Raw genomic sequence first — 27,244 nt, forward strand, 5'->3', positions numbered from 1 at the left:
TCAGTAGCTAGAGATCTTCTCACATTCAACAGAGCTGATGACAGTGCATAGAGAGGTTCAAGATAGTGGGGTTAAGTAGCTGTGCAGCTACATTCAAGACCTACATCACCAAGCTCAATGCAACGAATCCAGTGGTGGTGTAAAGCATGCTGCTGCTGCTACTGCTGCTGCGCTGTAGAGTGGTGGAGACATGTTTTCTGGAGTGATGAATCACTCCTCTCTGTCTGACAATTCAATGGATGAGTTTGGGTTAGACAGTTCCCTGGAGAACTGCCTGTCTGTCTTGTTTTAAGAATAACATTTTATAGTACGTAGATCAGGCTCTGGACTCCTTAGTTCCAGTGAAAGAAACTCTTCATCCTTCAGTTTGCTGAGATTATTTTGGAGAATTTCAAGTCTCCAACTTTGTGGATATCGTTTGGGGATGGTCTCATCTTGTTCAGACATGACTATCCACCAGTGCAAAAAACAAGCTGCATAAAGGAACACTTTTAAGACGAATTAGAGCAAAGTGAGGCAAACCTTTTCATCTAATAGTGTCTGACCTTAAATTCCTCCTGTGGAAGAATGGTCAAAAATTTACATAAACACATTCCTAAACTTTGCTCTGCAGTGTGTGGAAAACAATTACCTAAAGTGTAATTGAGTTCATTTAATGAGATCTTTTTTGAGTGTATAAGGCAATGGTTGGTTTTATAGTGCCAGATTTCTAACAAGCCGGTCGTATTTAATTTTGTGCTTCTTTCTAGGATCTGTTGTTGGCATAGCATAAATGCTGTTTCTTTACCATCAAAAATCTATACTGGAAAAAACACAGATGTTCAATAATAGAAATAAAGTGGAGAAACAGCATGTGCAGGTGACAGAAACAGGAGACAGAAAGGCAAACACACTGACAAGGACGAGAAATTGAGATTAAATGGTAATTAATAGGTAGCCAGCACTTTCAATTCATCCCATTCACCCTTCCTATTGATCACACTGAAATTTTCATTTAAAGTTTGAAATAAGCGGCAGACCGCCTCTGCAGAAAGCACCGAGCTGCGGATCAATAGCCAGTGGATTAGAACTAAATAAGTGCAGTCACAGAAATTCAAATATCGGATTTCAGAGCATGGCAAGAGACTGCTGGGAATCAGATCTAGAAATGCCCAGGGGCAACCAGAACGTAAAGAGAGAACAGGGAAACAAACGATGCAAACAGAGAGAGTCAAAGGTAGAGGGATGAGGGTCTTTATCACCTCTCATCCCGCTCTATTCTCTTAACCTTTTCAAACGCTGTTATCTCCACTTCTCTTTCACTGACCGTTTTACTCAGAAAATGGGTCAAGTCTGCGCTAGTTTCACTCTATGACTCTGTGCGCCGGGGGCCCTGCGGCAACAGCGGCTCCACGTCGTATCCTCTCGATGTCACCCACCTGCCGGCTTTCCCCCTCTAAGGTCACACACTGCCCCACTGCCCATTTAAGGCCGCAACCTGCTGCAAAGCATTGATCGATTCCCCCCAGCTGTTGGATCGCGCCTGACTCTTTCAGGTACTCGAGAAGTGAACAGGCTGCAGGAAGGAGAGGGATGAATGAGGACGCGCAGGAGGTGGAGATGCAGGATCGAAGAAACACGACTAAATGCCCCTCCGGGATAGCACCGCACCGCGCCGCTAGCTTGCGCACGTGGCTGAACATCTCGGAGCAGATTCTGGCCGGGGCCTCTGGGCCCTTTGGTGTCACCTTGTGTTTTGGTGGAGGACCGGTGATTAATGGGCCACAGTTTCTGGAAACGCTGGCTCGATTCCACCTGCTCTGCTGCTGCTGTTTCGCTCCTCTTTGTGCGTGCGCAGGCCAGCGCTCGTGTGAATAAGATGGCTGAACCATAATCAGAGAGCAAGCAGAAAGCAACAGTGAAACTGCTACATTCATTAAGAAGTTCACACTACAAACCACACCATCTGGTGCTGGCAGAGCGGGCGGACAAAAGAGGCAGAAGGAGGAAACATGAGAACACACAAGAAGGGACGGTAGCTGGTTATTGTTGACAGGTTGATATTGCGAAGAACAAGCGAGAAAGGAATAGATCCAGCAGATGGAGTAAAACAGGAAGAGAAAAAAGCGTCACCTGAGAGGTGAGAAATGCCACGAGGTCTCCAAGCAGCAGAAATTACTTCAGGATTTAGACTGGCAAAAAGAGACACTTGAGAAAAAGAGAATTGAGTGGGTCTTTTACAGCTATTACACATGGCTGACAGCCTGCCGTGTGTGTGGGCGTGCGTGTGTGTGTGGTGGGGGGTAACTCACCAGGTGGACACGGTACATGATGCTGATGCCCAGGGTCATGAAAGGCTTGGAGAAGTCAATCACCTTCTCGCGCTCCGCTGTGATGGTGAGTCCGGCCACTGCCAGGTCAGCTTTCTGAAAGGAGAGTCAGATCACGTCATAAAAACAAACCCAGACACACGTGTAATCCAGTTCTGAGAAATGACATCCTTCTGCGACTAAACTGTTTTAAAAGACGACGAGGATGACTAAAGAATACGACTAATGGTAGCCAAAACCCCCATAATACTCTTTTGTATCCTTTAGACCCTTTGTCCACCAACAGCACTATCTGTGTTGAGGATAATCCAACATTGGCCTTGTGAGTGCGTGTGTGAGTGTGTGTCAGTCGTTGTGAGCATGGAGGGCACCAGAGAGCTCAGGGTAACCATTGTGGCTGGCCAAAGGAGCACTGTCAAGACAAATCACTTGACAAAGCAACGGCTGGCAAAACACACTGCACGAAATAAACACACACATCTACACACGCACACATACGTAGAAATGCTCAGTGCAGCTGAATACTGGAAAGCTTTCTACTAATAATACAGGCCAGCAAAGTGCAACTGCAAGGGATTTTTCATCTCCCTGTGGAGCAAAGAGCGAAAGCAGTAAAGCATTGCTCTTTGTCTGCAGCAGGAGGACTAAGAGGATTGGGGAGATGGAGGAGAATAGCAGGACGAGAGCAAGCGGAGGGGAGCACTGCAGCAGGAACACTTTCTCTTTTTAACAGAATCTGACATACACGGAATTGGATTTAGATTTGATGTAAGAGTGAATTGTAATAGTCAAAGAAACCCTTGGAACAAGTTTGAAATGCCACGTCGAGGAGCGAAGTCGTACCTTAGCTAAAAACGCTCCATTATTCTTGTTTTTACGTCTCCTGGACTCAGAGCCGCCCACACTGAACACTGAGGCCCACAGCGTCTCCTGAAGCCCAATCCCTAGCCAGAGGCTTTGACCCTCTGTCATCAGCTGTCCTATTTTCCCCTCTCTGCTGTTTGAAAGCACTGCTTTCAGCACCGAAAGGAAGGCACATGTAGGGAGCGGCTATCCAGGCAAATTTAACAAAGAAACGTCTTTGAAAAGCAAACAGCAGCTTTAACATCCAATGAAATATTAATGAAAGGCAATAAGATTCCTTTGACTGTCTCCTAATGCAGCTTCTGCTATCACACAATCTAATGTCTGCTGTTAAGCACCCTGGTCTCTGTGTCTAGCTACAGTCATTCATAATATAATCCAGTTAAGAAGACAAAAGGATTTGAATCTGACCTTGGACAAATTAAACTTTTTGTAAGAGCTAAATGTATGCAAACAAGTAGCGCACATTTGCTCCTTTCTTTCCAGCTGTTTTGCCACTGCTATTTGCATGCAATACATGCAAACACAAATACATTCATTAAAGCTGCAGTAGGCAACTTTCATAAAAACATGTTTGTTTTTTTTGCATATGAAAAACATTGAGCTCCCCTGCCTCCTCGTTTCCTGGTCAAAAATGAGAAGCATTGCCTTCTTGTTACTTTTTTATAACACAATATAATTACTCTCTGATAAAGTCAGATGTCATTACAGTTTTGAAGAGTGCAGGTGGAAACTTGGAGCTCTTAGTGAGAAAATATTCCTTCCACTCTGTTTAATCACTTCTGTAATTGTGGGTCACCAGGGGACAACTGTGACCTGAATAAAAAATGGGATTGCTTGGATCTTGATGTGTGTTTTTACAGCTATTTAGAATAATCTGCTTTGTGATATAAATTGAATAGCACAAGCAAATACACAGTGACTTGAACAGCTTTGTGGATTCCCTCCTTTGTTTTTTTAACTGCAGGTTTTTCTAACAAAGCAGAATACACTGCGCTTGGACTCCCCAGGCCTTCTTCTGGGCTAGCACACAGGCTAACACCAGTCAAAGTAATCATCCTCGCTGGGTGAAATATTATTCAGTCAGAACGTTACAGCCAGGGACATGGGAATCTGTTGTCCAGAATATCCTCAGGCTTCTCTCCCTTCCTTCCCTGATGCTGAGCGTGTATTTCATACTGTATCTTCTCAACTTATCTTTTAAACTCGCAGGCGAAGCTGGTCCCACATCTTTTTGCTTTTACGTCTTTCTCTCATATAGCCTCCAACCATACAAGATGAAGCCTTTCTTCTCCCTGTGTCCCGCCCCTCCCCATTCCTCCAGATGAACCTCTGTCCCATGACAAATTCCTCTCAAGCATGCCCTTTTTAATTTCTGCAGCTCTGGGTCTTAGGCTGCCTTCGAAAGACACGTGTTGACTTAAGCTAACCAGTGAAGGTCGGCTTCCCTGGAACAGCTTTCAGTGGGTACGGGTTCTGACTATAACACAGGAAGGCACATCTTGCTTTACATTCTTAATGGCTTTGCCCTCCATTAGCCCACAGAATTAAGACAGATCACCTCTTTGAGTAGACTCACTCATACACTACATCATTTCCTCCTCCTCTGCCCCACCCCTGCCTTCTTTCTCACTTTTTAAAAATTTTTTTACTCGCCTGCTTCACATCTCCTCCTCTCCATCTCATCCCCTCCCTTATCTGGCTGTTAGCAGACACAACATAGCCGTAAGAACGCAGGACCTCACTGCGAGGTTTTACAGCAACAGTGCAGACTGATTCATTGAGGGAGGGAAGGAGGAAGGATGAGAGGCGGCATTTGTTCAGGTCAGTCCAGACAGCTTATGGAAAGGAGCTGACACAAAACGAGCCACCAACGAGCTGCGACCGTTTTTGAAAAATACAATACTTAAGCTGAAAAGGCCAACTGCTCAGTGAAAAAAAACAACAAAACATGCTATGTGAAGTAAAGGAAATTTAGTCACTGTGAACTAAACGAAAGTAGAGCAGTCCAATTTAATTTGTCCGTCTGTGTGTGTGTGTCAGTATCAGTGGGAATTATTCAAGTTGTTGATGTGCATTTATCACCGAATACACTTGATAATTTATCATGCGTCTCAGATGCAGGCCACATGAAAGTCGCTATGCGTTTGCATTTTAACCATGGCAGCCATCTTTTTGGGCACCTCTCAAAAAGATGTGTAAACAAAATTAAATAAATCATTTAAATTAACACTTGAAACTTAATAATACAATAAATGAAACTTAATTTATTGTGGTAGTTGCATATTAATTTAGTGAGGGGGGAAAAACTTAGTTAAGAAATCCGATTTAGTGCAAAAATAACCACCCGAAACAAATCTGAAAAAAATAAAAATGAATAAATAAATAAAGGCAACTTTAGCATTTTTTTTTACTTACAGAAATAGAAATATCCTTTTATTGTCCCACAATGAGGAAATATTTGTGCAGCAGCAGCAAAAGAAAGTCAATTCCTACAAAGATGTGAATATGCAGTATATAAAAACAGAATAAAGAACAACATACTGTACAATAGGGACAAGTTCCTAAGGAATATGAAACTGAGTAGATTAAAAAAATGTGCAAGTGTGGGCATTTGAGCATTAAAAGATAACACAGCATAAACAATGAGTGACAATAAAACTGTGCAGCAGCAGAGATGTGCAGATAGCAGAAGAAATGTTATTCATAATGAGTAAAGCTACCAGGTACTGTACATACCCTGGAGATGAGCTCTCCAACCATTCCAGTCCACGTTCCATTGGCTCCAGGAACGCCGTAGACGCCGTCCCCGACCAGCCGGATGCGATACTTAAACTTGAGGATGTCTGCCAGCTCCTTCAGCATGTCCACGCAGAAGCCTTCGTAGCGGTCATTCCCCTCCAGTTCTTGGTGGTTTGGCCGTAGCATTACGTATGGATTCTCCTGCAAAAGCACAGTTTGCATAGCATTATTATTGATGTTGGAGATGATGAAAAACATCTTCAACTTTAACAGTTTTTCAAATTTAGGAAAAAAAATAAAATCATGCCATGTGTATCTTTAATATTTTATCTGATTGCGTTTCAGATCCAGAACTCCTCAGAAGATTTTACTTCTCTCTGGAGGTCGTGGTTCACATGGGGTTTACCGCCTGCAATGAAAACCGAGATTTTTGGATTTGAAGCAGAGCCAGGTACCAAAACAGGAACACCGGCGTGAGAGCCTTAATCTGCGGTAACCAGCAAAAAGCTGGATAAGAAACAAAAGCATTTCTTCCATCTGATCACACAGACGCACACACACACCTATTTACAACCTGCCTTTTGGAGATCCAAGTCTGTGTTCGACTGCCAGCTTATTTATGTCTTGTTTTGTGAGATAGTTGATGTTGGAAAAAGATTTAAAGAGCAATCCCACGGTGTATTTTAGAGGCCACTTTAGTGCGTTATTTATCAAATAATGCAGTTGTCGAGCTGCTGTGGTTTGGATTTACTATGTCACGATAAAAGAAAAGATATTTGCTGTTGAGCTATCATTTCAATTGACTCATCTGTTCAGCTCATCTGTCATCAACAAGACTTACTAAAAAAACAAAATCTTAAAACTAACGAGCAAACTTCAGATGTATTAACACAATGACTTTGTTTTCCAGTGAGAAAATTCAATAACATTCAGAAAGTTTTGTTTTTTTAAAAAACTGATTGCAGCCATAAAGCCATGTGTGTGAGCCCAAAAAGTGGACTGTGGCTGCATTCAGGAGGGAACAACATAACCACTAATAATGTGGTGCTGAAGTTTGAGGGCCAGAATAAAAGTGAAATTGTTTTGCCATTGCAAAAGCTGTAAATGCTTACATGTGGGGTACATGATCGATTTGCCTCAAGGTTCAATCTATAAAAACAGTTTTATTTATTTTGCAAAAACTTGATGCCCCTCAGGTGGCACGACTTTTACTTGTGAGCGGTCTTGTTCTCGTCAAAGTTAACTGCTTGGTTCCACTTTTAAAGGCAGCAGAGAGCATCGCTTTGACATCGTGGATTGATCGGCTCTGCCTCGTTTTCCCTGCATCGGTGGACAACAGAAACTGCAGCGATGTGATAACCACAAGGATAAAGCAAATGCTAATGGGCTCTGTCTGCATTACACCGCATAAAGCATATGTGCATGTCGATTCAGCTCGTCAAGGCAGGCTCAAAAAGCTTACTTGGGAGACACACTACCGTCTCTGTAGATGTACAGCACCATCTACATTTTTTGGCACCGTAGTAAATATGTGTAACAAAAATTGCAGAGGGAAAATCTGGTGAAATCCAGCGATTAATTTAACAACCGTATTTTCTGGACTATAGGAAACAACACGAAGAAGTTTATGTGATGCTGCGTCCTTGTGGTGGATGCTCCTCCCACCACCACATCGTGTTAGTATTTTTTCTTTATATTACATTACAGTTTATACGTTTAAGTTAGTTATTTCATTTAGACATATATTTTCTAATGGGTGCACACTTTATTTAATGTCTGTCTGAATGGTTTATTTACACTTGTCTTTTGTTTGAGGTGCTGCTGACACAAACCAGCTGGAGGAGGAAACCTGGAGCATACCATTTGTTTTTGAAAGACTGAAGGGGGAAGACTTGTTTCAAGTTGTTTTTATTTAGTTAATTTTGTCACTTAAATATTCACTTATTGTTTCTGCTAAGTAAGAGTTAGTTTTGCTTTATTTATTTCATAGAATGCTTTAGTTAATTTTGTGTTTATTTGTTCTTTTGTTATGTCGTGCCTCCCTCATGTGGTAGATTTAGGTTACTCCACCCCTAGCAGCCTTTTGTTCTTTGTTGGCAGGTCAGTTTTGTTTGTGTTCAGTTAGAATTCAGTTGACCTCAGTTAAATTGGGCCCAAAATTGTTATTTATTCTTTGACTTATTTTTGCATTAAATCTTTATGTTTTGTTTGCTATTTTGGAATAATTAAATTGAATTTTTGCTACTTTGAACAATTTTTTGTCCTCGTTTGAGTCTGGTCCCTCACAGTCCTTGTGGAAAACTGAGAGCAGCGCAGATACCAGCAGCTGATACCCCGGTGCGGTTTATATATTTATGTTTACAGTTTTTTTGTTTGTTTTTTTAAAACTTTGTGGGTGCGGCTTATATTAAGGTGCGCCCTTGATGAGGGGGTATGAGTTTGAAAACATTTCTCCGTCGTGCCTGCTGCTAGCATGTGCTTGTTCTAAATGAAAATCAGCACTTTCTTCTTTTATTTCCAATTTTGACTTCCAATGATTCACTTCCTGCCAAAGAGCCCCCTGGTGGTTGAAGAAAAATCCACAGAAAAGCCGCACCGGGATACAAGCCGCAAGGTTCAAAGCGTGGGAGAAAGGTAGCGGCTTATAGTCCGAAAAATACGGTATATTAATGATCTTCAATGCTGAATTTGATATAGCAATAAATTCTGAATATCTTGCAAATTCATCATTTTCAACAAGATATGATAATCCAATCAATAACATGCAGTATTTGATTGGAATTCATAATCTAAATGAACGACTGACTTTGTCGCAAAACGCTGAACTGTTTACGAAGGCAACATTTTCTGAAGTTTGGATTTTGCTGAAACTTTCTTGACATAACTGTTGGTGTTGCTGTTTCCTAAATTTATGTTTGCCACAACCAGCAAGGATTGAGAAACAAATCACACAAACAGGGGAAATAAAAAATACAACTGGTAAAGATTCAGTAAAAGCATTTTGCTTTCAGTTTTATGTGTTGCACCCACACATGATCTTTTACAGAGTTGATGACAGAGCATTTCTTGGTAGAGCTTCAATCAAGATTATAGCCCAAAGTCTGTGTACACTAAATAATACACACATTTTTATGGTATATACAATATATATAAGTATATCAGAGTATCTGCTGGTGAAGTTGGGGACTGCAGAAAAAATATTTCCAGAAATGTGTCTACATTTTAGAAATAAAAAAGTAAATCCTATTTTCATGCTACATTAATGATGTCTTTTAGAATACAACTTTGCATTTCATTAGTTTATCCTTCATGCTGGATTTCAAACACTGCACAGACTTTCAGTAGCATCAGTTTGAACATGAAAAACAGACATCTTGACTTTGCAGCTCCTTAACAATGGAGCAGTGTCTGTGTTTGTGTGTGTTTAGGTGAAAATGGGAGGAAATATTACCATTTGTATCTCTTATCTTTCTATTCCTGGTTAGACACGCCGAATAAAAATAAACTCTGGAAACATTCAGTAAAGCAAAACCTAGACAGTAACAGAGCGGTCTTAAAACCTTTGTGTTTTCATTTCCATTGATGCCAATAGATTTTGTTAGTGATTTTTTTTTTCTTTTAATCTTTGTTTCAAGTTCATCCTCTGTCTTTAAGAGCGTTGGTAAAAATTGCCATTAAAAGTTGTATGGACCAAACTAACCCAGAGGTTTTAAAAGTTGATCTTAAAACTTTCTTTAAATACTGAAATAAAGTTGTCATAAAACTATTTCTTAGTCAAAGGGTCGCTTAAGTTTAGAATATAACAAAAATAATTTCTTCTTATGTGAAACGTTTACACAGGGGACTGAAGATTGTTCTTTCTGTGAAGAGGAGACCATAAGGAAATTCCTTCTACTTTCTTTAACACACCACAGCCAAATGTAAAGAAGAAAAAAAAACATTGGTTTGAATCTATAAAGCAATGCAAACTTTTAAAACAGTTTCTCAGGCTTTCCTAGCTACTTATTCCCAGGCCGAAAGGAGTCTGGTTCCATACAGATAACTTTAGCAGACGAGGAACATTTTCAGATGTACACAGGCAAGTACACACGTTCATGGAGTCGTAAAGTGCACCGGAGGATGTTCTTCACATTACACTTCACACCCACAATAGAGTTCCTCATCTTAAAACCTCCGCGCAGCCCTTTCTTAATTTCCCCCCCCCGAAGTCTTCTTTTCCCTAAAACAAGCCCTCCAGGGTGCAACAAGATGCCATCTGGGATATTAATTTGTAGCTGTGTTTGAACAGAAGGCAAATTTGATCTAATAGTATTCCCTTAAAATGACAGGCCAATAGGAAATTGGCTGGGGCATAGGAATGGTGAACCTCAAATAAGGCTTTTGCAGAAAAGATTGAGATAAATGAATGCTTAAAAAAACCCAAAGAGAACAGTAGCAGAGCTTGTCTGCATGTGCAAATACATAAGCATATGCCTCAGTGCCTCTGAGCCTGTGTGCCAGAAAATCAGCCTCCTTGTCTGCTTTTATCAGTCAGTGCTGTGTACACTGCTCAATTTTTACCGTTGCATTTGTGACTGGATAAGAAAGCGCTTGGCGACCCAAAGGGAGTCTGTGGGAAGCTAAGGGAGAATATCAGAGGGCAATGTGGTTGATAAAACAAAACAAAAAAACAGCAGAAAATGACTCGTACAGGTGCGACTCGGAGCACGTTTCAAGTATTAAGAACAAAGTGATTGAATTGAGTTTTAGATTTTGAGGCGGTGGGAATTTTAAATAATGGCTGGAATCAAAAACACGTCTGCCAAGGTGAAACCCTGGTGGGATTTAGATTTAAAGTGAGTAACAGCAAAAAGTTCATTTCAAAAATACTTCTGTTTCTTGAACTTTTCCACCTTGAGTGCAGCCATAAACTTTCAAGTATTTGTCTGAGATATTAGATGATGTAAAAGTAAAGTATAATTGTGAAGAATTGGAAAAATGATCAGGTTTTGTTTTTTCAAAATTTCTAAATTCCCTTCGGGGATATCTGATTATCACTGTAACCTCTTATATCTAAAAAGAATCCCAGTTAATTAGCATACAGAGTTCACTTTTAGTCAGTTTAGTCTAAGTATACAGCTCATAAGATCTCATAAGTTCAGTTATGCTCTACTCTGGCCTTTGTTCAAGTCCTGATATATTTAGCTTGTCATAATCATAACACTGCACATCATCCTGAACCAACAGGTGAAATATGATGATAGCAGCATTATGTTATGTAAATGCTTTTCTTAAACTGGACGGGAGAAGTTGGTCAAAATTGACACAAATATAATTGGAGCTAGGTCCTAATAAAAGCTGCAAAGACTTAGGATAAACATAAACATACAGTCATGAGCTGAGTGGGGGAGTTGCGCGAAAAGGGCACTCTGTGGGCCAAAAACTCAGCTGAAGACGGCAGACCAAGCATTTTGGACAGTGCAATGGTTGCCACGGGAGATTAAAGGATCGGCATTAAAAAAATCAAGGCAAGTCTCCAGGTATGTTTTTGATGAGGGAAAAACATGACACAATGTGAAACTAAAAAAGAAATAGATTTTACATAATACTGCCCTGTTAATTGACCCAGCTTGAGCCGTTTTCCAAAGAAGAACGAGGAAAACTATAAACCTCTACATGTAAAAAGCTTTTTCTACCTGTAACTGCTACGTTTTTCCTAGCAAATGTTAAGAAATGAAAAGCATGTATTTCTTCCTTTTTTTCCCCAATTCTGTACTAATTTCTCTTGGTCTGTCACACAAATCACAATAAATGTAATTCATGTTAGTGGTTGTAACATAAAAAATTTGAAAAAGCTCAAGCTGCATGTATCTGTTTGAACGGAATATTACTTTACTATTAGAGGTCTGATTACATACAAGGACCTTATACCTCCTAATACCATTAAATCATTTGCTTGCTAAAACTTTCAAAAATGTTAAAATTAATTATTCTTATTGAAGCATCGCTGTTCACAGGACAAGAATAAAACACATCCACTGCACACAATTTCAACAACACAATCAAAAGAATCTCAGAGGTAAAGATAAGCCCTGTCACTCGCATCAATACCGCCACCAGGCCTGGTAAGGACATTTTTGCAAAGATCTAAACAATGCCTGTCACAAACTCAATCAATGCTCACAAACACATGGCTTGTGGCCTTGCAATAAAGTGATAATCAATTCTGTGGCAGTTTCCGCCCCTAAAGCTATTTGTGAAATTGAAAAGTAAAGGTGACAGCCATGCCAGGGGTGTAAGGAAACTAGCCTCATAAAGGCCGGGCAGATGTGTCTGGAGGGCACACAAAGCCTCAGATTCATAAATACTGCAGAGAACACATCTCCCCTCCGAGCCGGCGCTACAGGTAAGGAATTCTTATGGAGGCCTTCAGCTGAGGCCCGTCTGCCGCCCACAAGCAAGATAACAGTGACATGGCAATCAGACGATGATGAATGAGCTGTGATAGGCACTGAAAATTGCTCCGTGGTGGCTTCCCAAGTTTGGTCTAGGGACTCAATATATCCAAAGTGAAATCAAAGCTCTGTGCTCATCCAATTCTTTTTCTTCTTCTTTTTTTTATATAAACTCCTTCTACAGTGAAAACATTGTTTCAGCTGCAATCAGACCTAACCCAAACACAGACACACACATCCTCAGTCTTACCAGGCACCCTTGTAAAATAAGCCATTTCATCTGAATCCCATTAAGGACCAGCAGAGTGTGCCAATATGCCCTCCCCAAGCCACGGGAATGACGCTGATAAGCGAGCCACTCAGAAAAACACATTAGCACAATTGCCTCTGCTTACAACCCACTTTGTGCCTTATCTGTTTCATCAGCGAGAAGGAGGAGGAGCTGAGTGACTGACAAATCCCCGCGCGTACAGCTGTTTGGAAGCTGTGATGAAAAAAGGCACGAATGACAAAAAAAAAAAAAAAACTGAACGATTTCTTTAAAGGGGAGGAAAAAACCCTCAGAGCATCTTGTAATTAGAAAAAAAAAGATCAATCAATTATGAATGGAGGATTTATTATTGTTAAATAAGTTAATCAAGAAAGTAGATTTTAAATAGTGCTGCATTACTTTTATTGATGCTGAGTGGGTGCAAACTCTACCCAGCTGAATTGGGTCACCCTGCATTAGACGAGAGTGACACAGTGAAAGGTTTCCCTCTCTCTGGGGACATGCTGGATATTTAATATCATTTCAATCAGAACATCATGCAATTAAAAAACTATTGTTCTCTAACAGGTTTCCTTGTTTTTTTTTAATTATTATTCTTACACTTGAATGCTTCAGATCATTGAACAACATTGAGGGATAATCTGAGTAATTTGAAAATGTAGTTTATAAATTACCTCGTTTATTAAGTTGAACCAACTCTACCGTCTTAATCAGGTGTATCAAACTCATTTTCATGTTTGGCAAAAATCTGAATGTTTTTAAAGGGCCAAAATGTATTGATAAAACCCACTAAACAGTTAAAATATCAATAAACAGCTGTTTGTTTCAGTAATCAATGAAACAAAATTTCTTAAAATTAAATAATATTGAGCATCTTTTCACACTGATCAGTCCATCCAAAAATATTTGTTAATGTTTATGTGTGTGTTTTTAAAAAAAATCAAAATCACAAATTTTCTGACGCTAATTTAAAAATATTTGTAAGGAATTTTTTATTAATGTAAGGTGTTAAACTTGACTTTTTAATCAATTGCCGTATCAGTCACAGACTATAACTTTACATCAGGTAAGGCTGAGGCAGCAGTCACTTAAACCCAATGTTTTTGACCAATTTTAAGAAAACATTGCAGTAAAAATCAGAAAAAACTTTGGGAACCGTTGACTTTGTGTGAATTATGCAGACTAACTGATGTAAATTGGAGTCTAAAGGGCCACATAAAAAGCTAAGGCGAGCCAGGTTTGGCCCCCGGGCCTTGAGTTTGACACATGGTCTAAACACTATTTATTCCCAAACCTGTCAACTTAATTGGCCACCCTTGTTCTGTTGCATAAAATAAACACAACCGAGGTTAAGGTCATGAAATAATGGTTGGAAATTCTCCTCTGGGGTTTTTTGATAGAGAGCAGAATTAATTGTTTCTATCACATAAAGTTGTTCTGGTCTTGAAGAGCAAAGCAGCTCCAAAGCGGCACGCCACCACCATGTTTAACTATAGGTATGATACACTTATCCTGAAATGCTGCTAGTTTTACTCTATATGTATCAGGATACACAGCTTTTAAAATGTTCCATGTTTGTCTTTTCTATCCACAGAACATTTTCTCAGAAAATTCTCAAGATGTTTTGGAAAAATTCAGACTGGCCTTTATGTTTTGTTTTGGTCAGAAAGTCTCTCATAGATGTTGTTTTGGTGTAATGTTTTTCTTATTACTGAATCATGAAGACTGACCTTAACTGAACGGAGTGAGACCGGCAGTGCTTTAGATGTTGTAGTGTCTTGACACCAGTTGGGTGAGTTGTCAAACCACACTTTTAGTTATTTCAGTCGACCAGCTGGAAAGGTAGGAAGGTTTTCTACAGTCGGTGCCATTCTGCTTATCGGCATAAGCAGAATGGATGCCAGAATCACAGGTGTCTAAAAGCTTAACAAAAGTTTTTTTCTTCCATAGTTTTCCAGACTGATAGATAGGTAGCTACCGTATTTTTCGGACTATAAGCAGCTACTTTTTTTCCACACTTTGAACCATGCGGCTTATAGCCTGGTGCGGCTTTTCTGTGGATTGTTCTTCTACCGCCAGGAGGCTCTTCAGCAGGAAGTGAATCATTGGAAGCCAAATTGGAAATAAAAGAAGAAAGTGCTAATTTTCAGACGCTAGCAGCAGGCTCGACGGAGAAATGTTTTCAAACTCACATCCCTTCATCATGGAATCAACACGAAGAAGTTCATATGATGCCGCTTTAAGTTGAGGAGTATCGATCTACAGTACAGGAGGGAAACAGCCGCTCGGCGTGAACGAGTCCACGGTTCGGCGTTGGAGTCGCAGGTGCTGCGTCCTTAAAAGCAGATTTATTAAGTCCTTGTGGAAAACCGAGAGCGGTGGAGATACCATAGCCCGGTGCGGCTTATAAATGTACGTTTCCAGTTGTTTTTTTACTTTGTGTTTGCAGCTTATAGTGGGGTGGGCTCTGTAGTTCGGAAAATACAGTATTCTGTTCTCAAGTTTCTTTAGATTCGGGTCTTTTTGTACTTTGTGTTGTCAGACTGGGTCTGTTTATGTGATTTCTTGATTACACAATGTATAGCAGTAATCACAATTTTTTTGTGACCTTAAACAAGTATTTAATTAACCAAATGTTTTGACAGCAGAGTTCAATTTCAAAGAAGTGTTGGGGGGAGGATTACTGTTTCACATAGGGCCAGATGAATAGTTTTCTCCATTAATGAATAAAATCATTTGAAAACAACTTTCTATATTTTTATATGCTTATTAAAATAAATTCCTGTAGAGGAGGCAAATGCTGCAAATATATTTTGTTGACAGTTTTTCATTTAAGTTCAACATTTCTTCTTCTCAGTGATCTGAATCTGAACAACCTTGAATCCTTTTAAGGCATTTCAACCACAACAAACAAGTTTAGGGGAATAATTTGTATCTTTTGAAGTGTTGCAAACACCATCCATCATTTCTTCAGTTCTGTCCAGCCACTAAAACACCATGAGACTAGTAATGATGAAACCTCTCGGTGGGATAATGGGTTTATGCCCCAAGTGATGTTTCCTTTAATGGCCACACCGATTAGTTCTAATGTTACCTGATTACAGCACCTTTTTGTCTGTCTTAGAAAGTCATTAGTAAAATCCAAAAAACCTTTTTTGTTTGTTGCCTAAAGCGAAAGCACAAAGTTTGTTGTGTCTTTAGACAGTTTCATCTGGTAAGTATTTATTTTTTTCCACATTTTTCACAAACCTACGCTAAAATTGGGTTATTATTTCCATTCACAAAAGTCAATAATAACAAAAAACAAAATTTAGTTGAAATTTCTGAAAGTTTTATGTAAAATTTGACATTTCTACCACCTAGAGTCCATCTATTATATCAGCTCTTTAGTGCGTAAACTGTTCCAGGTTTTACCATAACTATTTTTTTTCTTGACCATTTTCCTCATGCTACAGACTTTGCCTCTGCCTATTCTCTGTAAATGTATTGGTTTAGAGTTTTATAATGCTAATACAGAAAACTGAAAAAAATCTGGAAATTTTGAATTAGGAATGTAAATTCTTTAGAATGCATCCATTACAAGTACCATCTCAAAACATTATCAAAAAGTTTCATCACAATGAGATACATTGCCTGGTATGAGATTCCTACTGGATAGTTACTGAATGAAATGGTCTTCCACTTGGCAACAAGTTATTTATCCCCAAATGATGCAATGAGAAACTTCTCATTTCTTAAACAGACGCATCCTAGTTGTGGAAAAGATGTTAGTTTTTTTTTAAGATGGGTCAAATTATTGGTATGGAAAGCAGAGAAAACGTATAAGGAGACCAAAGAAACTACTAAAATTGGGTTAAAAACTGCCCAAAGTTTTTTAATTTTAATCTGAAGCATCTGGTGAACCATCATCTATGTGTTTGAGGGGGGAAAAAAACTGGATGACCACAATCACCACTTAAATGTTTGCAACTTTTTCTTTGGAGCTGAGGCCACTTCAAATGAAACTAAACTAATAGTGGAAAGCTGCTCTGAGGTGTGACAAAAAAATCAAAACTTGAAACTTTTTTGGAAATCACAGATGTGGGAAAAACATGGGCATCCTCCAGGCAAAAGACGAGGGAGACCATCTGGCATGTAGTCAACAGTAAGAATCAGTGATGGAGCAAAAGTGTACAAGGTTTGCAAAGCTTTCACCTCACTGAAGCTGCCATTAACGTTGAAATATATACAGGTTTGGGACCAACATATGCTGCAAGGTATGTGATGTCTTTTCTTTTTTTTCCTTCAGATATCCTGAATGACAATACCAAGCTACATTTAACACATTTTACAACTGGAAAAATCCAGCAGTCATTGAAAACATTTTGTGCACTATAAAATAAAACGTCCAGATGAGGTAGCCTAGAGCTCTTCAGTTTTCACACAAAAAAATAAATAAAATTGGGGGGAAAACTGCAGCAATCTCGGTTACAAACAGACCTGGAATGCACATACTTACCAAAAAACAGCATGTAAGTGTCAGTATTTCATATGAAGTCTTAATCGTTTCAAACATAGCTACTACAAATTGAATGTTTCTTATTTTATTGATATGTTTCACATTGTGCAAATTTATTTTAGAAACGAGGTAATAAAAAGCTTAATCTGCGCAGTACAATTCTGGATTTACTCTCACGGGGGAATCATTTAAAAACTGCAAGAACTTGTAAAGAAGCTATAATGAGTGAAGTTCCTGTTCAATGTGCATTGTTGTGGGCAGCTGATTAAAAATACTTTCAATGGTAGTTTATATCCTTCTGTCTAGTGCAAGTCAGCTCATACCAAATGCAAAACAACTGCTGAAAATAAATTTGAGAAATTCACACAATAACAAAGAAATAAACCGAAGAGAAATTGCATAAATATTAAACACGAGATGTAATGTCAAAGAGACAGAGGCACAAAGCGAATTCCAACAAAGGCTGAAGATGGTTGACGTGGTAAATTATTAGCTTCTGCCGACACACTGTGATATAGCCTCATCTAAGGTACTCGAGTTACAAACAATAGAGCAGCCACAGTTCCTCTGATCCCAGGAGGGCTGAGTTTGGATCTGAAAACACAAAATGGGTTTTTGATATGGTAATATTCTGTCGACAGCAGGATGTCAGCCACATGCAGAACAGCCAGGGACTTGGGCAAACAGAAAAGACACGAACAACCGATGCATGTGTGTCACTCTGTCTATGCATACAGGCCCTTACCAGTATTGTTGTGATTGTAAGAGTTGTGTTGAAGAGGGTGTCTGTCACGTTGATTGATGGAAGAGTTCTCTCCATGGACAGTCCATCTTCAGAGTGCCACAGGCCGATCTGCAAACCGACACACACACGCATACAAACAAAGAATCAGTCACCAAGTCCATCAGCTGGGAAAGGCCAGCAGAAACAATCTGTGCTTAATTTTCTCCCTTCTCACTATCGGAGAATCGGTGTGACCTTCAGACAAGGCGGGAGATCTCTGCGGTGTGAGGCGAGGCGTCAGGGAAACTCGGAAAGAAATGCCGGAGGAAATGAAAATAACGTGCTTGGCTCCTGGAGGCATGTGCACAGGGCATGTGTTCAATCAGAGGCAACAGAATGCATTCATTAAAGCAATTACCCGCAAATCCTGCGGTGCAGCGCCAGACTCTCAGCACAGCTCAAGTGGAACTTAACACCTCTACCTCACAGAGCGTCTTAACTTGCATCCCGGCTCTGTCTGCCATTCATTTACGCAGCTCAGGCTTTTAAATCCAACACACTTTAAGCCATGCTGCTTTTATGTGTATGTTTTTTTAGTTTTATTTACTTAGTCTTTACTTGATCTTTTAATGTTAAGAATAATTTTCCACACAAATCTGTTACAGATTCTGAAGAAATATTGTGTCTTTGTTCAATTGATTAGATTTGCAGTCATGATGTAAAAAAAACTACTTTTTTAAAGTTTTGATCTATTCTGTATTGATAGATAGATGCCATTTCTGTACATGGTTTGTTTCCAACTATGATGGACGCTTATGTGAAGTAGGGTGATTTAAAATTCACCTGTAACTTTCGTAATAATTCATACGATGAAGTGTTAGGGTTCTGTCAGCATTACATACAATAATTATTTATGCAGCTGCTGCAGAAGTTCAGTATCTGTTGCTCACACAGAAACTGTCATTTGAGTTGGCACAATAGATACAAACAAAAGATCAACAAAGCATTGAAACGTGTGACTTTTTATTTTTTTGGTTTTGTGGAACATTTTTATCTCCAGTCAAAATTTCATATGTAAAGACTATTTTCAAACTTTGTGAAATGAAATAATCATTCTCACACTGTTAACACAAAGATAACTGTGGAAGTTATTGCCATACAAAATGCAGCACTTTCAGGACATAACATAAAAAATCATATTGTCTGTAATCTTCCAACAGCTTGAAAAAAAGATCACCTTTGTCTCTGCTTTTTATAGTTAAAAAGAAAACGTTTATCACAATAATCAACACTTGAAGTTTATGAATAAGTGAAGATAATGGACATAAAATATATTATCTAATTTAGACTTGAAGACGGTATCAGATACTCTAATTCTCAAGACTGCTTCTCCATTTACAGGCTTAGAAGGTTTCAGTGTCTGGAGTCGGGCCAGAGAGGGTGTTAAACCACCAATGATTGAAGTGTTATTAAAAAAAAACATGGTCATGGTTTGTTTCACGGCTAAACTGCTGAAAGTGCCGAGAGATTTCGGCCCATTCATGTTGATCTTTGTTGGATTTGGACGCCATTTAACCACTTTTCCAACACTGATGATGAATTCTGATGTGAGCGATATCAAAAAGAGAAGAGGGGAAAAAAAAAAAAAGAAGACAGCTCCCAGAATCAAAGATTTCCTTTGAGAGAGCATGATCAAAAAGATCCTGCCTTCCATTTCCTGTGGTGCACTCGTTGGGGCGAAAAAAACAGCACCTTGCTCACACAAACAGACAACACTGCTCCTCAAACACTTTGCACACCCTGCCACTGATTGCCTCAAGAGGCAAAGAGAAAGAAAGAGAGAGAAAGAGAGGGAGAGGAAATGAGAGAGAAGGTCTGGGAGAGAGAAAATGTGAGCATATTCCGCAGTATGGTCAAAAAAGCGGCCAGTGAAATATGCCGTTCCACAATCAGTGTACACAATCAGCTGCCAGAGCCTGCGGAGGTGGTGGGAGGTGGGGAGTCTTTAGCTTGGCTTGGCGCAGCAGGTGACATGAAAGTCTGAGCATGAGGGTGACTGAGAGGCTAATGGGATGAGGTGGCACCTTGACTCCAGCCAGAGACGAGTAGGTGGAGAGTCAGAGCGATGAGGGAGAGATAGCTGACCCCATGGTAGCCCGCTCGTCACCCTTGTTCGAGATGCGCATTAATAAGAGATCTAATGTTCTTCAGATGCTTCAGTGAAGAGAAGTTATTTCCCAAAGACTGAAAACTTTTCATACTTTAACCATTACTTGAGTCACAGCATCATGCAAAAGCAGTGGCTTGCAAAAAAGTTCATATCCTGAAAAAAAGTTTTCACATTTTGGCGCATCATGACATCAAACTTAAAGTGATGAAACAGCATAAAATTTTAATTCTAGATTTAATTTAATGTTTAGATTCAGCTTTATTTGTGCTCCCGAAGGACAATTCATGTTATAGCAAGAGAAGAAGATGTGAAAAATAAGAGACATGCAATTAAAAGTTTAAAATGATGGGAAAACACAGAGCACTGAAAGAACATGAGCAGCAGCCTGGTCGAGGAAGGGAAAATGCTAACAGCATGTATTCAAAGCTTCTCCTGTGATTACAGCTGCAAATCTATCAGCTTTTCACATCTCAAGACTAAATTTGTTCCTCCATTTTTTCTTTTGCAAGACAGCTGAACATCAGTCAAGTTGGATGAAAAATATCTATGCACAACAATTTTTAAGTTGTGCCACAAATTATTGCTTTGGGTTGAGGTCTGGACTTTAACTTGGCTAATCTAATATACAATTAAGCTTTCATCTGGCCGTTTGTCTTAGCTCCCGCAAAATTTCCACTATCTTGGAACAGTTTTTCGACATCCCCACACCATGATACTCTACAGCCATGTCTTCAGGTGGATGGACGGTACTACTTGGGACACAGAGTGTTTTACAAGTCAGTGGAAACAAGGAATCAAAGTTTGTTTTGATTATTTTTCCTAGAAGAAGAAAGAAAGTGACTAAAGCACCTTCTTTCTTCTATGGGCGACAGTGGAGGAGGAGGTAGGAGTTTGTCCGGTAAACTGTGACTGCAATGTGTGAATGACTGAAAGCGTTTTGGCGTCCTCTGGATTAGATAAAGTGTTACACAGGTACAGGTCATTTACCACTCCACCTGTTTACTGTACAGGGTTGTAGCAAACCGCAAACAGAACCTTTTTTTGGCTTTCTTTCAATAGTTTTCTATTTACGACCAATAACATGTATCCCTCCTGAGTCTTTTTCTTGCCTGAACTTGGGACAGTAGCTCCTCCAGAGTTACCATGGGCTGTTTGATTAATACTGTCCTTGCCCATCCTGTCAGTTTGGTTGAACCGCCACCTGTTGGTGAGTTTGTAGTCCCCATGCTCCTCATTTTCAGATGATGGACGTAACAGTCTCTATAAAGAGTTCAAACTTTGTGATATTTTTATATGAGACTACTTTAACCCTATATTAAATGTATCCAACATGTTCTCCCTGCCATGTTTGTTGGGTTCCCTGATCTTCATGCTGTTTGTTCATCGATGCTCTCTAACAAACCTCAGATGCCTTTGTTGAACAGCAAAGGAGAACTCTATTTTGATTACTTCAGTGGTTAATTGGTTGCACTGGATTTAATTTATTATTATCAGATTGGGATCAAAGGGGGGGGTCAGTATGTACTTGTTAGATGTTTATTTTTTAAAAATCAAATCAAAAATCTAATCAAATTTTATTTGTATAGCACATTTCAGCAGCAAGGCATTTCAAAGTGCTTTACATCATTACAAACACAGAAACACAATGCAAGATAGAATCAACAATCAAAACACAGCATTAAAGTTCCATCAATAAATTTGTAATTGATTACATTTCAAATACAATTTTAAACAGGTGGGTTTTTAGTCGAGATTTAAAAGAAGTCAGTGTTTCAGCTGTTTTACAGTGTTCTGGAAGTTTGTTCCAAATTTGTGGTGCATAGATGCTGAAAGCTGCTTCTCCTCGTTTGGTTCTGGTTCTGGGGATGCAGAGCAGACCAGAACCGGAAGACCTGAGAGGTCTGGAAGGTTGATACAACAACAGCAGATCTTTAATGTATTGTGGTGCTAAGCTGTTCAGTGATTTGTAAACTAACAACAGTATTTTAAAGTCTATTCTTTGAGCTACAGGGAGCCAGTTAAAACTGGTGTTATGTGCTCTATCTTCCTGGTTTTAGTGAGAACGCGAGCAGCAGCATTCTGGATCAGCTGCAGCTGTTTGATTGATTTGTTGGACAGACCTGTGACGCTGTTGCAATAATCAATACGACTGAAGATGAACGCATGGATGAGTTTCTCTAGATCTTGCTGAGACATCAGTCCTTTAATCCTGGAAATGTTCTTCAGGTGATAGAAGGCCGACTTTGTAAAAAGCATTTAAACAACATGGACCCTTTTCCCTCATTGAAGATGGTGCTTACGTTGTGAAAAAATGAGAAAAAGTTTATGGGGCGGTAATACTTTTTGCATCTTTGTGCTGAGGCATCTCGTTCTTTATGAATCAAAAAGCAATAAAGTATGAGGATAAATACTACATATTGGAGCACAAATATGATGAAAGGATGACAGCAAGTAGTCTAAAAGCCGAACTGGCAAACTATAAAACGCTAATTAAGCTGATGAAACATTTATCAGTGAGCCGCACAGTCTGCCATTAATCAAACGGCTCAGATAAAACATCTGTAATCTTCTGTCATTGTCTTTGAAGCACACTCAGCAGTAATGGTGCAGACTTTGTAACTTGTAACGTGAAGCGAATCCTAGTGTGTCACATCAATCTTGGTGAGGCAGAAACAGCAAACCGTCCCATAAAACAAAGGTTATTACAATCACAGCTCCAGCAGAGGCTCTATTTGACTCCTGCTTCTGTCACACAGAGAGGAAGCTGCGTATTTTCAAACAGAAAACCATTTTTACCGGGGTGTCAAACGCTGCAGCTGAGTAAAAGCCTATAGTGTCTCTGACGCAAGCGACAGGTGCTCAAAGGGAGCAGGCGAGAAGGTTGGTGGAGGTGAGTTTGTTTGGGTTGGCGCATGATTAGTGCTTTTCCATTCAATCGATGCACATACTGCGTCACTAAGCTGCATCAGTAGGAACATTTATATCAGAGCAGAATCAGTCTGTGTCAGTTTGTCAATGCCAGGTTTAAATTACAAGGAGGCATGTGGCAGGAAGTTTCTAAGCAGCTGTGTTGATTTTGCTATACTCAGATTTTGTCATATACCAGATGTTTTTCTCCAAGGCAACTCATAAAAAAGACTTAAAAAATAAAATTTCAATCTGTATTAAGATAAGAAACTTTGGCACATAATTAAGAGATAAATCTTTTAAAGGAGTAAAAGTAGAATATGTTCATACGTGCAAAGTAGGTATACATTAGATATTTGATAGCATTATGATAATGGGTATTTTTAGTGTTATTAGTTTAAAATTTAAGAAATTGATGTTCCTGCTCTGATAAAGCTCAACATCATGTTCCACTGCTGTGGAGGTAAGATAAAAGTCAGGCCTGACTAATGCACAGGGAAGACACAACCAGGAGCAGGGGCCAAAGAGAGGCTTACGTCTGCAGATCTGAAATCAAAGAGCCAAACTAAAGAGTTCAAATCCCTTCAACCTCTCACATTTTGTCACCTTCAAGTCAAAAATCGAATTGTAGCATATTCAGAGTTTGTGTGACAGAACACCTGGTTTTCAAAACTTTTAACAAATACAAATCTGCAGAGTAGGATTTTATTCAGCCTTTGGTATAATTCAGTGGTGCCCAAAGTCATTCCTAAAGGGCTAGAGTCTTTCATGGTTTAGATGTTCCTGAATCACATAAATGGCTCAAAGATTTATCTTCAAGCAAGGTAACATGAAGGAAGAAATTCAGGCATTTCAATGAGCTGTTCTTGGTAAAAGGAAACGTCTAAAACTTGCAGGGCTCTGGCCCCTTGGGGACTGGAGCTGGGCATACCTGCTATAAAACTAACTGGTTTCAGAAGACACTTCACTAGAAAGAGACTGTTAGCAAACTGGTGCCAGTTTGTCATAATTCATGTAGAAGAAGGTGCTCTGGTCAGATGAAACTGTTTAACCTACATGGAAGCTCTATGTGAAGGAAACTAAAGCTGATCCCAATGGAAAAAATGGGAGTGGTAGCATTATACTGTGGTGATTCAGATATTCAATAGGGATAGCTGGGAATTTGTGGCACTGATCAAAATATTGTTCTCTAGTCATGAAAAATTAGTAGACACATTCACTCATTTTGGCATTAGAGCATTTCCTTGCTTGAAATTCAAGAGAGAAGTTAGTGATTGGAATATAAGGGACATTAATACTTTTAAAAAGCACAGTAGCCAAAGTTTTGCATGATAGGCAGGTATTTCACTGTACATGCTATTAAAGATGCTAGAACAGCACACTAATGTGATAACATTAACCATAACCGAACATAACACAAAATATCATCTGCAAGGAAAACTCATTGCTTTTGGTTCTAGAAATATGGAAGAAATTTGTTTCAAAAACTTATTTTATAGAAATTATCTGAAAACAGACACAAAATTAAGTGTTTAAGAGGTTTCAAAAACCTAATGGAACAACCACAAAAACAAGAAAAAACTGCAAAAATAAAAAATATCCTGTGTAAGTGCACCACGTCTACGACAAAATTAAAGGTTGCTAAAGGTTGTCACTCCCCAGATCCAAAACCACATTTAAAAATGAGGCTGTTATCTACACAGGAAAAACATGCCTGCCTTGATCGGACATAAAAACCACAATTAAGCTTAAGACACATAAACTAGCTATTGTGCTGTCAAGAAAAGATTGATGTTTGGTTTCTAATAAACCCTTCTATTTGTTTTTATATGTTCAATGCGGCTAGAAAGTCTCAATTTCAGAAAATGTGCTCATTCGTTTGAAAGCTGAGGTTGACAACATGGTATTAAGTGATGCCTTAGGACTGAGAACATAACTTGCCACTAAACAAAGTGCTTAAACTTTGGAATCTCTAAAAAAAAGTGTCATCTTCAGCAGAGAAAAGACAATTACTGTGCATTGAGGAGCCCAATTCAGGCCCGTGTTTAGTACTATTTGGTCTCCAGAGAAACAGACTTGATGAGAGGGGAAAGAAAAGCAGAGGAGCAAAACCGAAACAAAAGAGGAGCAGATATATGTGAGACGAATGTCAGTCACACACTGAGTAGGTGTGGTGAGGCTGGCAAATGGAAAGCAAATCATTGACAAACTATATGGAGGAGTCGGTTAGATAGACAGAACATAGGGTGGAGAAAACCAAAGAAAACAGCAGAACAGAAAGAGAAAGCTTATGGGTAATGCAGATGGGAAATATGTGCAAGGAACAGACACATGCACAAGAAACAGAAAGAGACGGCAAGTGAGACGGAGAGAGTGACAACAAGTGGAACGGTGCGCCCTATGAGGGATTACCCCGGGTTCATTCTGCAACCGGAATTACAGCATGAGGAAAAGATTAAGGCGGTTGACCACTGAAGCGTCAGGATTGGCTGATTTTTTTTCCTCCCCGTCTGTCAGAAAAACATTGTATCCAATACGGTGTAGCAGCATTGTACTGTGACAGGCGCATCCATCATACGTGGGGAAAGCAACAGCTACCATTATCGAGCATAATGTCACATAGCCCACTTACAGTCAAGCCAAGGCATTCAGGTGTCACAGGGACATAAATGAGTTCGAGTCGAGACGGAAATATGCAGCTGCTTAACGCTTGGATGGCTGCTGTCTGTGCAGCTAAAGTAAAGTACCCTCACAAGCCTCTGAGGAAAAACTTTTACTTGTATCATGGCGGCCTCATGGTTTCTGTGTGTGAAGACAACATGCGCCAGTTACCACCAGTTTAATGAACATCTTACCAAGGAAAACAAAACTTACTTTCCCTCAAAGTGAGAGCATTTTTCAAGTGAACCACAGTGTGTATGCAGCTGTTACGTACATTTTCTCTACGGAGCAGTGAGTGGGATAAAGGGCTAACTTTTTAGCAGAAATGCTCTCTGCTGTGACTCATCACCAGCAGCGATGAGACTAATCAGGGTGATGCTGTAGGGAAACTTCAGGAGCTACACAAACACAGGTGGTGGCGTAGGTGGAAAAGGCTGGCCATTACAGAGAGAGGACTGAGGAGAGCACATAGTCGTGACTCTGTTGCCAACGAACAGAAAGAAACTCCAGAGGTTGTAATTCAAGGGCTGGTCAAGAGCGTCCCCATTCCACTCTATGTAACCTCGCTAAATTATCTGACAGCTTCTTGAACCAACAGCAATAAATAAATGTTTCCCTTAACTCTCTCTTTCTCATCTGTCATTAAATGTGACCAACTCCCTGTAATCTCTCTTTAGGCCGTTGCTTTTGTTTTAGGTCTGGGAATATATGGCACTGAGATTCAGTTAACAAGCTTAATGTCTAGTTGGTGTGTAAAGCATGAATTCCTCTTGGTTTTGGTAGTTTTTAGTATTTTTTTGTTTTGGTTGTCATTCTTCTGAGTCCTGTTTTATCTTCCTTTCGCTCACCTTTTCTGCTACTTGAAATCCCTCCCTCTCCATCTACTTTTGCTCTCTGGGTCATTTTCAGATCCTATTGTTGCCATCTACTTATGCCCTGGAGATGGCACAAGGAGATGGGATTTCCTGTGATTTTTCCCCTTTGTGTTATGTCCACCTTTAACATTGTTAAATACCCACTTTGAAATTAACTCGCCTGCCTTCTGCCTAAATTTAGGTCCTAACAAAAGCATGATAGTACTTTGTCACAATAATACACAGATCGATATTACAACAACAACATATCTGTGATGTGTGCAACTCTAATAACAAGGCAAGTAAGTTTGATAATTATTTGACATTATGGTGAACGATGGTGTTAGTCGACGTCTGTCATGAAGCATCAGCTCTGAGTTGAGGGAAAGGTCTTCTGGCTTGCAGAGGCGAATTTCAAAGCGGTGCTTCAAGTGTTGCATTCCCAGCAGAAAACATGATAAACAATGGGTGCCCTGGCAGTAACAGTCCCTGCTCATCACTTGCATAGAGATGGATTGTGTGGTCCAAACAGTTTCTGAAAACATCTGTATGGCTTCATAATCAGCTCGATTCGGACCAGTGTGTGTGACACTGTGTGCAGAACACCAGCAGCAACGAAGTTGCTCTCAGAATAGTATTACAACGATTGTGTGTTTTAATGATCCCAGTCTATGTGCAAACAGGGGCTCGTCGACTATGCAGAAGTCTTAATGATAAAAGACATTTGAAGTTGTGGAAGCAACAACAAACTGTTCTAATTGCAGTTTTGCATGGGAGTGTTTTCTTATTTCTCCCTCCATCAGATTGCAG

At 39.6% G+C, this 27,244-nt stretch overlaps 1 protein-coding gene across 4 annotated transcripts in view; it reads right to left on the minus strand.

Moving 5' to 3' along the window:
• Positions 1-27,244, minus strand: part of grik4 (glutamate receptor, ionotropic, kainate 4) — a 354,044-nt gene that overhangs the window by 24,881 nt on the left and 301,919 nt on the right. For all 4 annotated transcript variants that reach the window (XM_032545493.1, XM_032545492.1, XM_032545494.1 and 1 more), the window contains exons 12-14: positions 17,864-17,971; positions 5,913-6,116; positions 2,292-2,405 (exon numbers count right to left, since the gene is read on the minus strand). In XM_032545493.1, the coding sequence (XP_032401384.1) occupies positions 2,292-2,405; positions 5,913-6,116; positions 17,864-17,971 (426 nt within the window). The remainder of the gene's footprint in view (positions 1-2,291; positions 2,406-5,912; positions 6,117-17,863; positions 17,972-27,244) is intronic.

Source organism: Xiphophorus hellerii, chromosome 18, assembly GCF_003331165.1.
Source record: "Xiphophorus hellerii strain 12219 chromosome 18, Xiphophorus_hellerii-4.1, whole genome shotgun sequence".
In the NCBI taxonomy this organism is placed as follows: domain Eukaryota; kingdom Metazoa; phylum Chordata; class Actinopteri; order Cyprinodontiformes; family Poeciliidae; genus Xiphophorus; species Xiphophorus hellerii.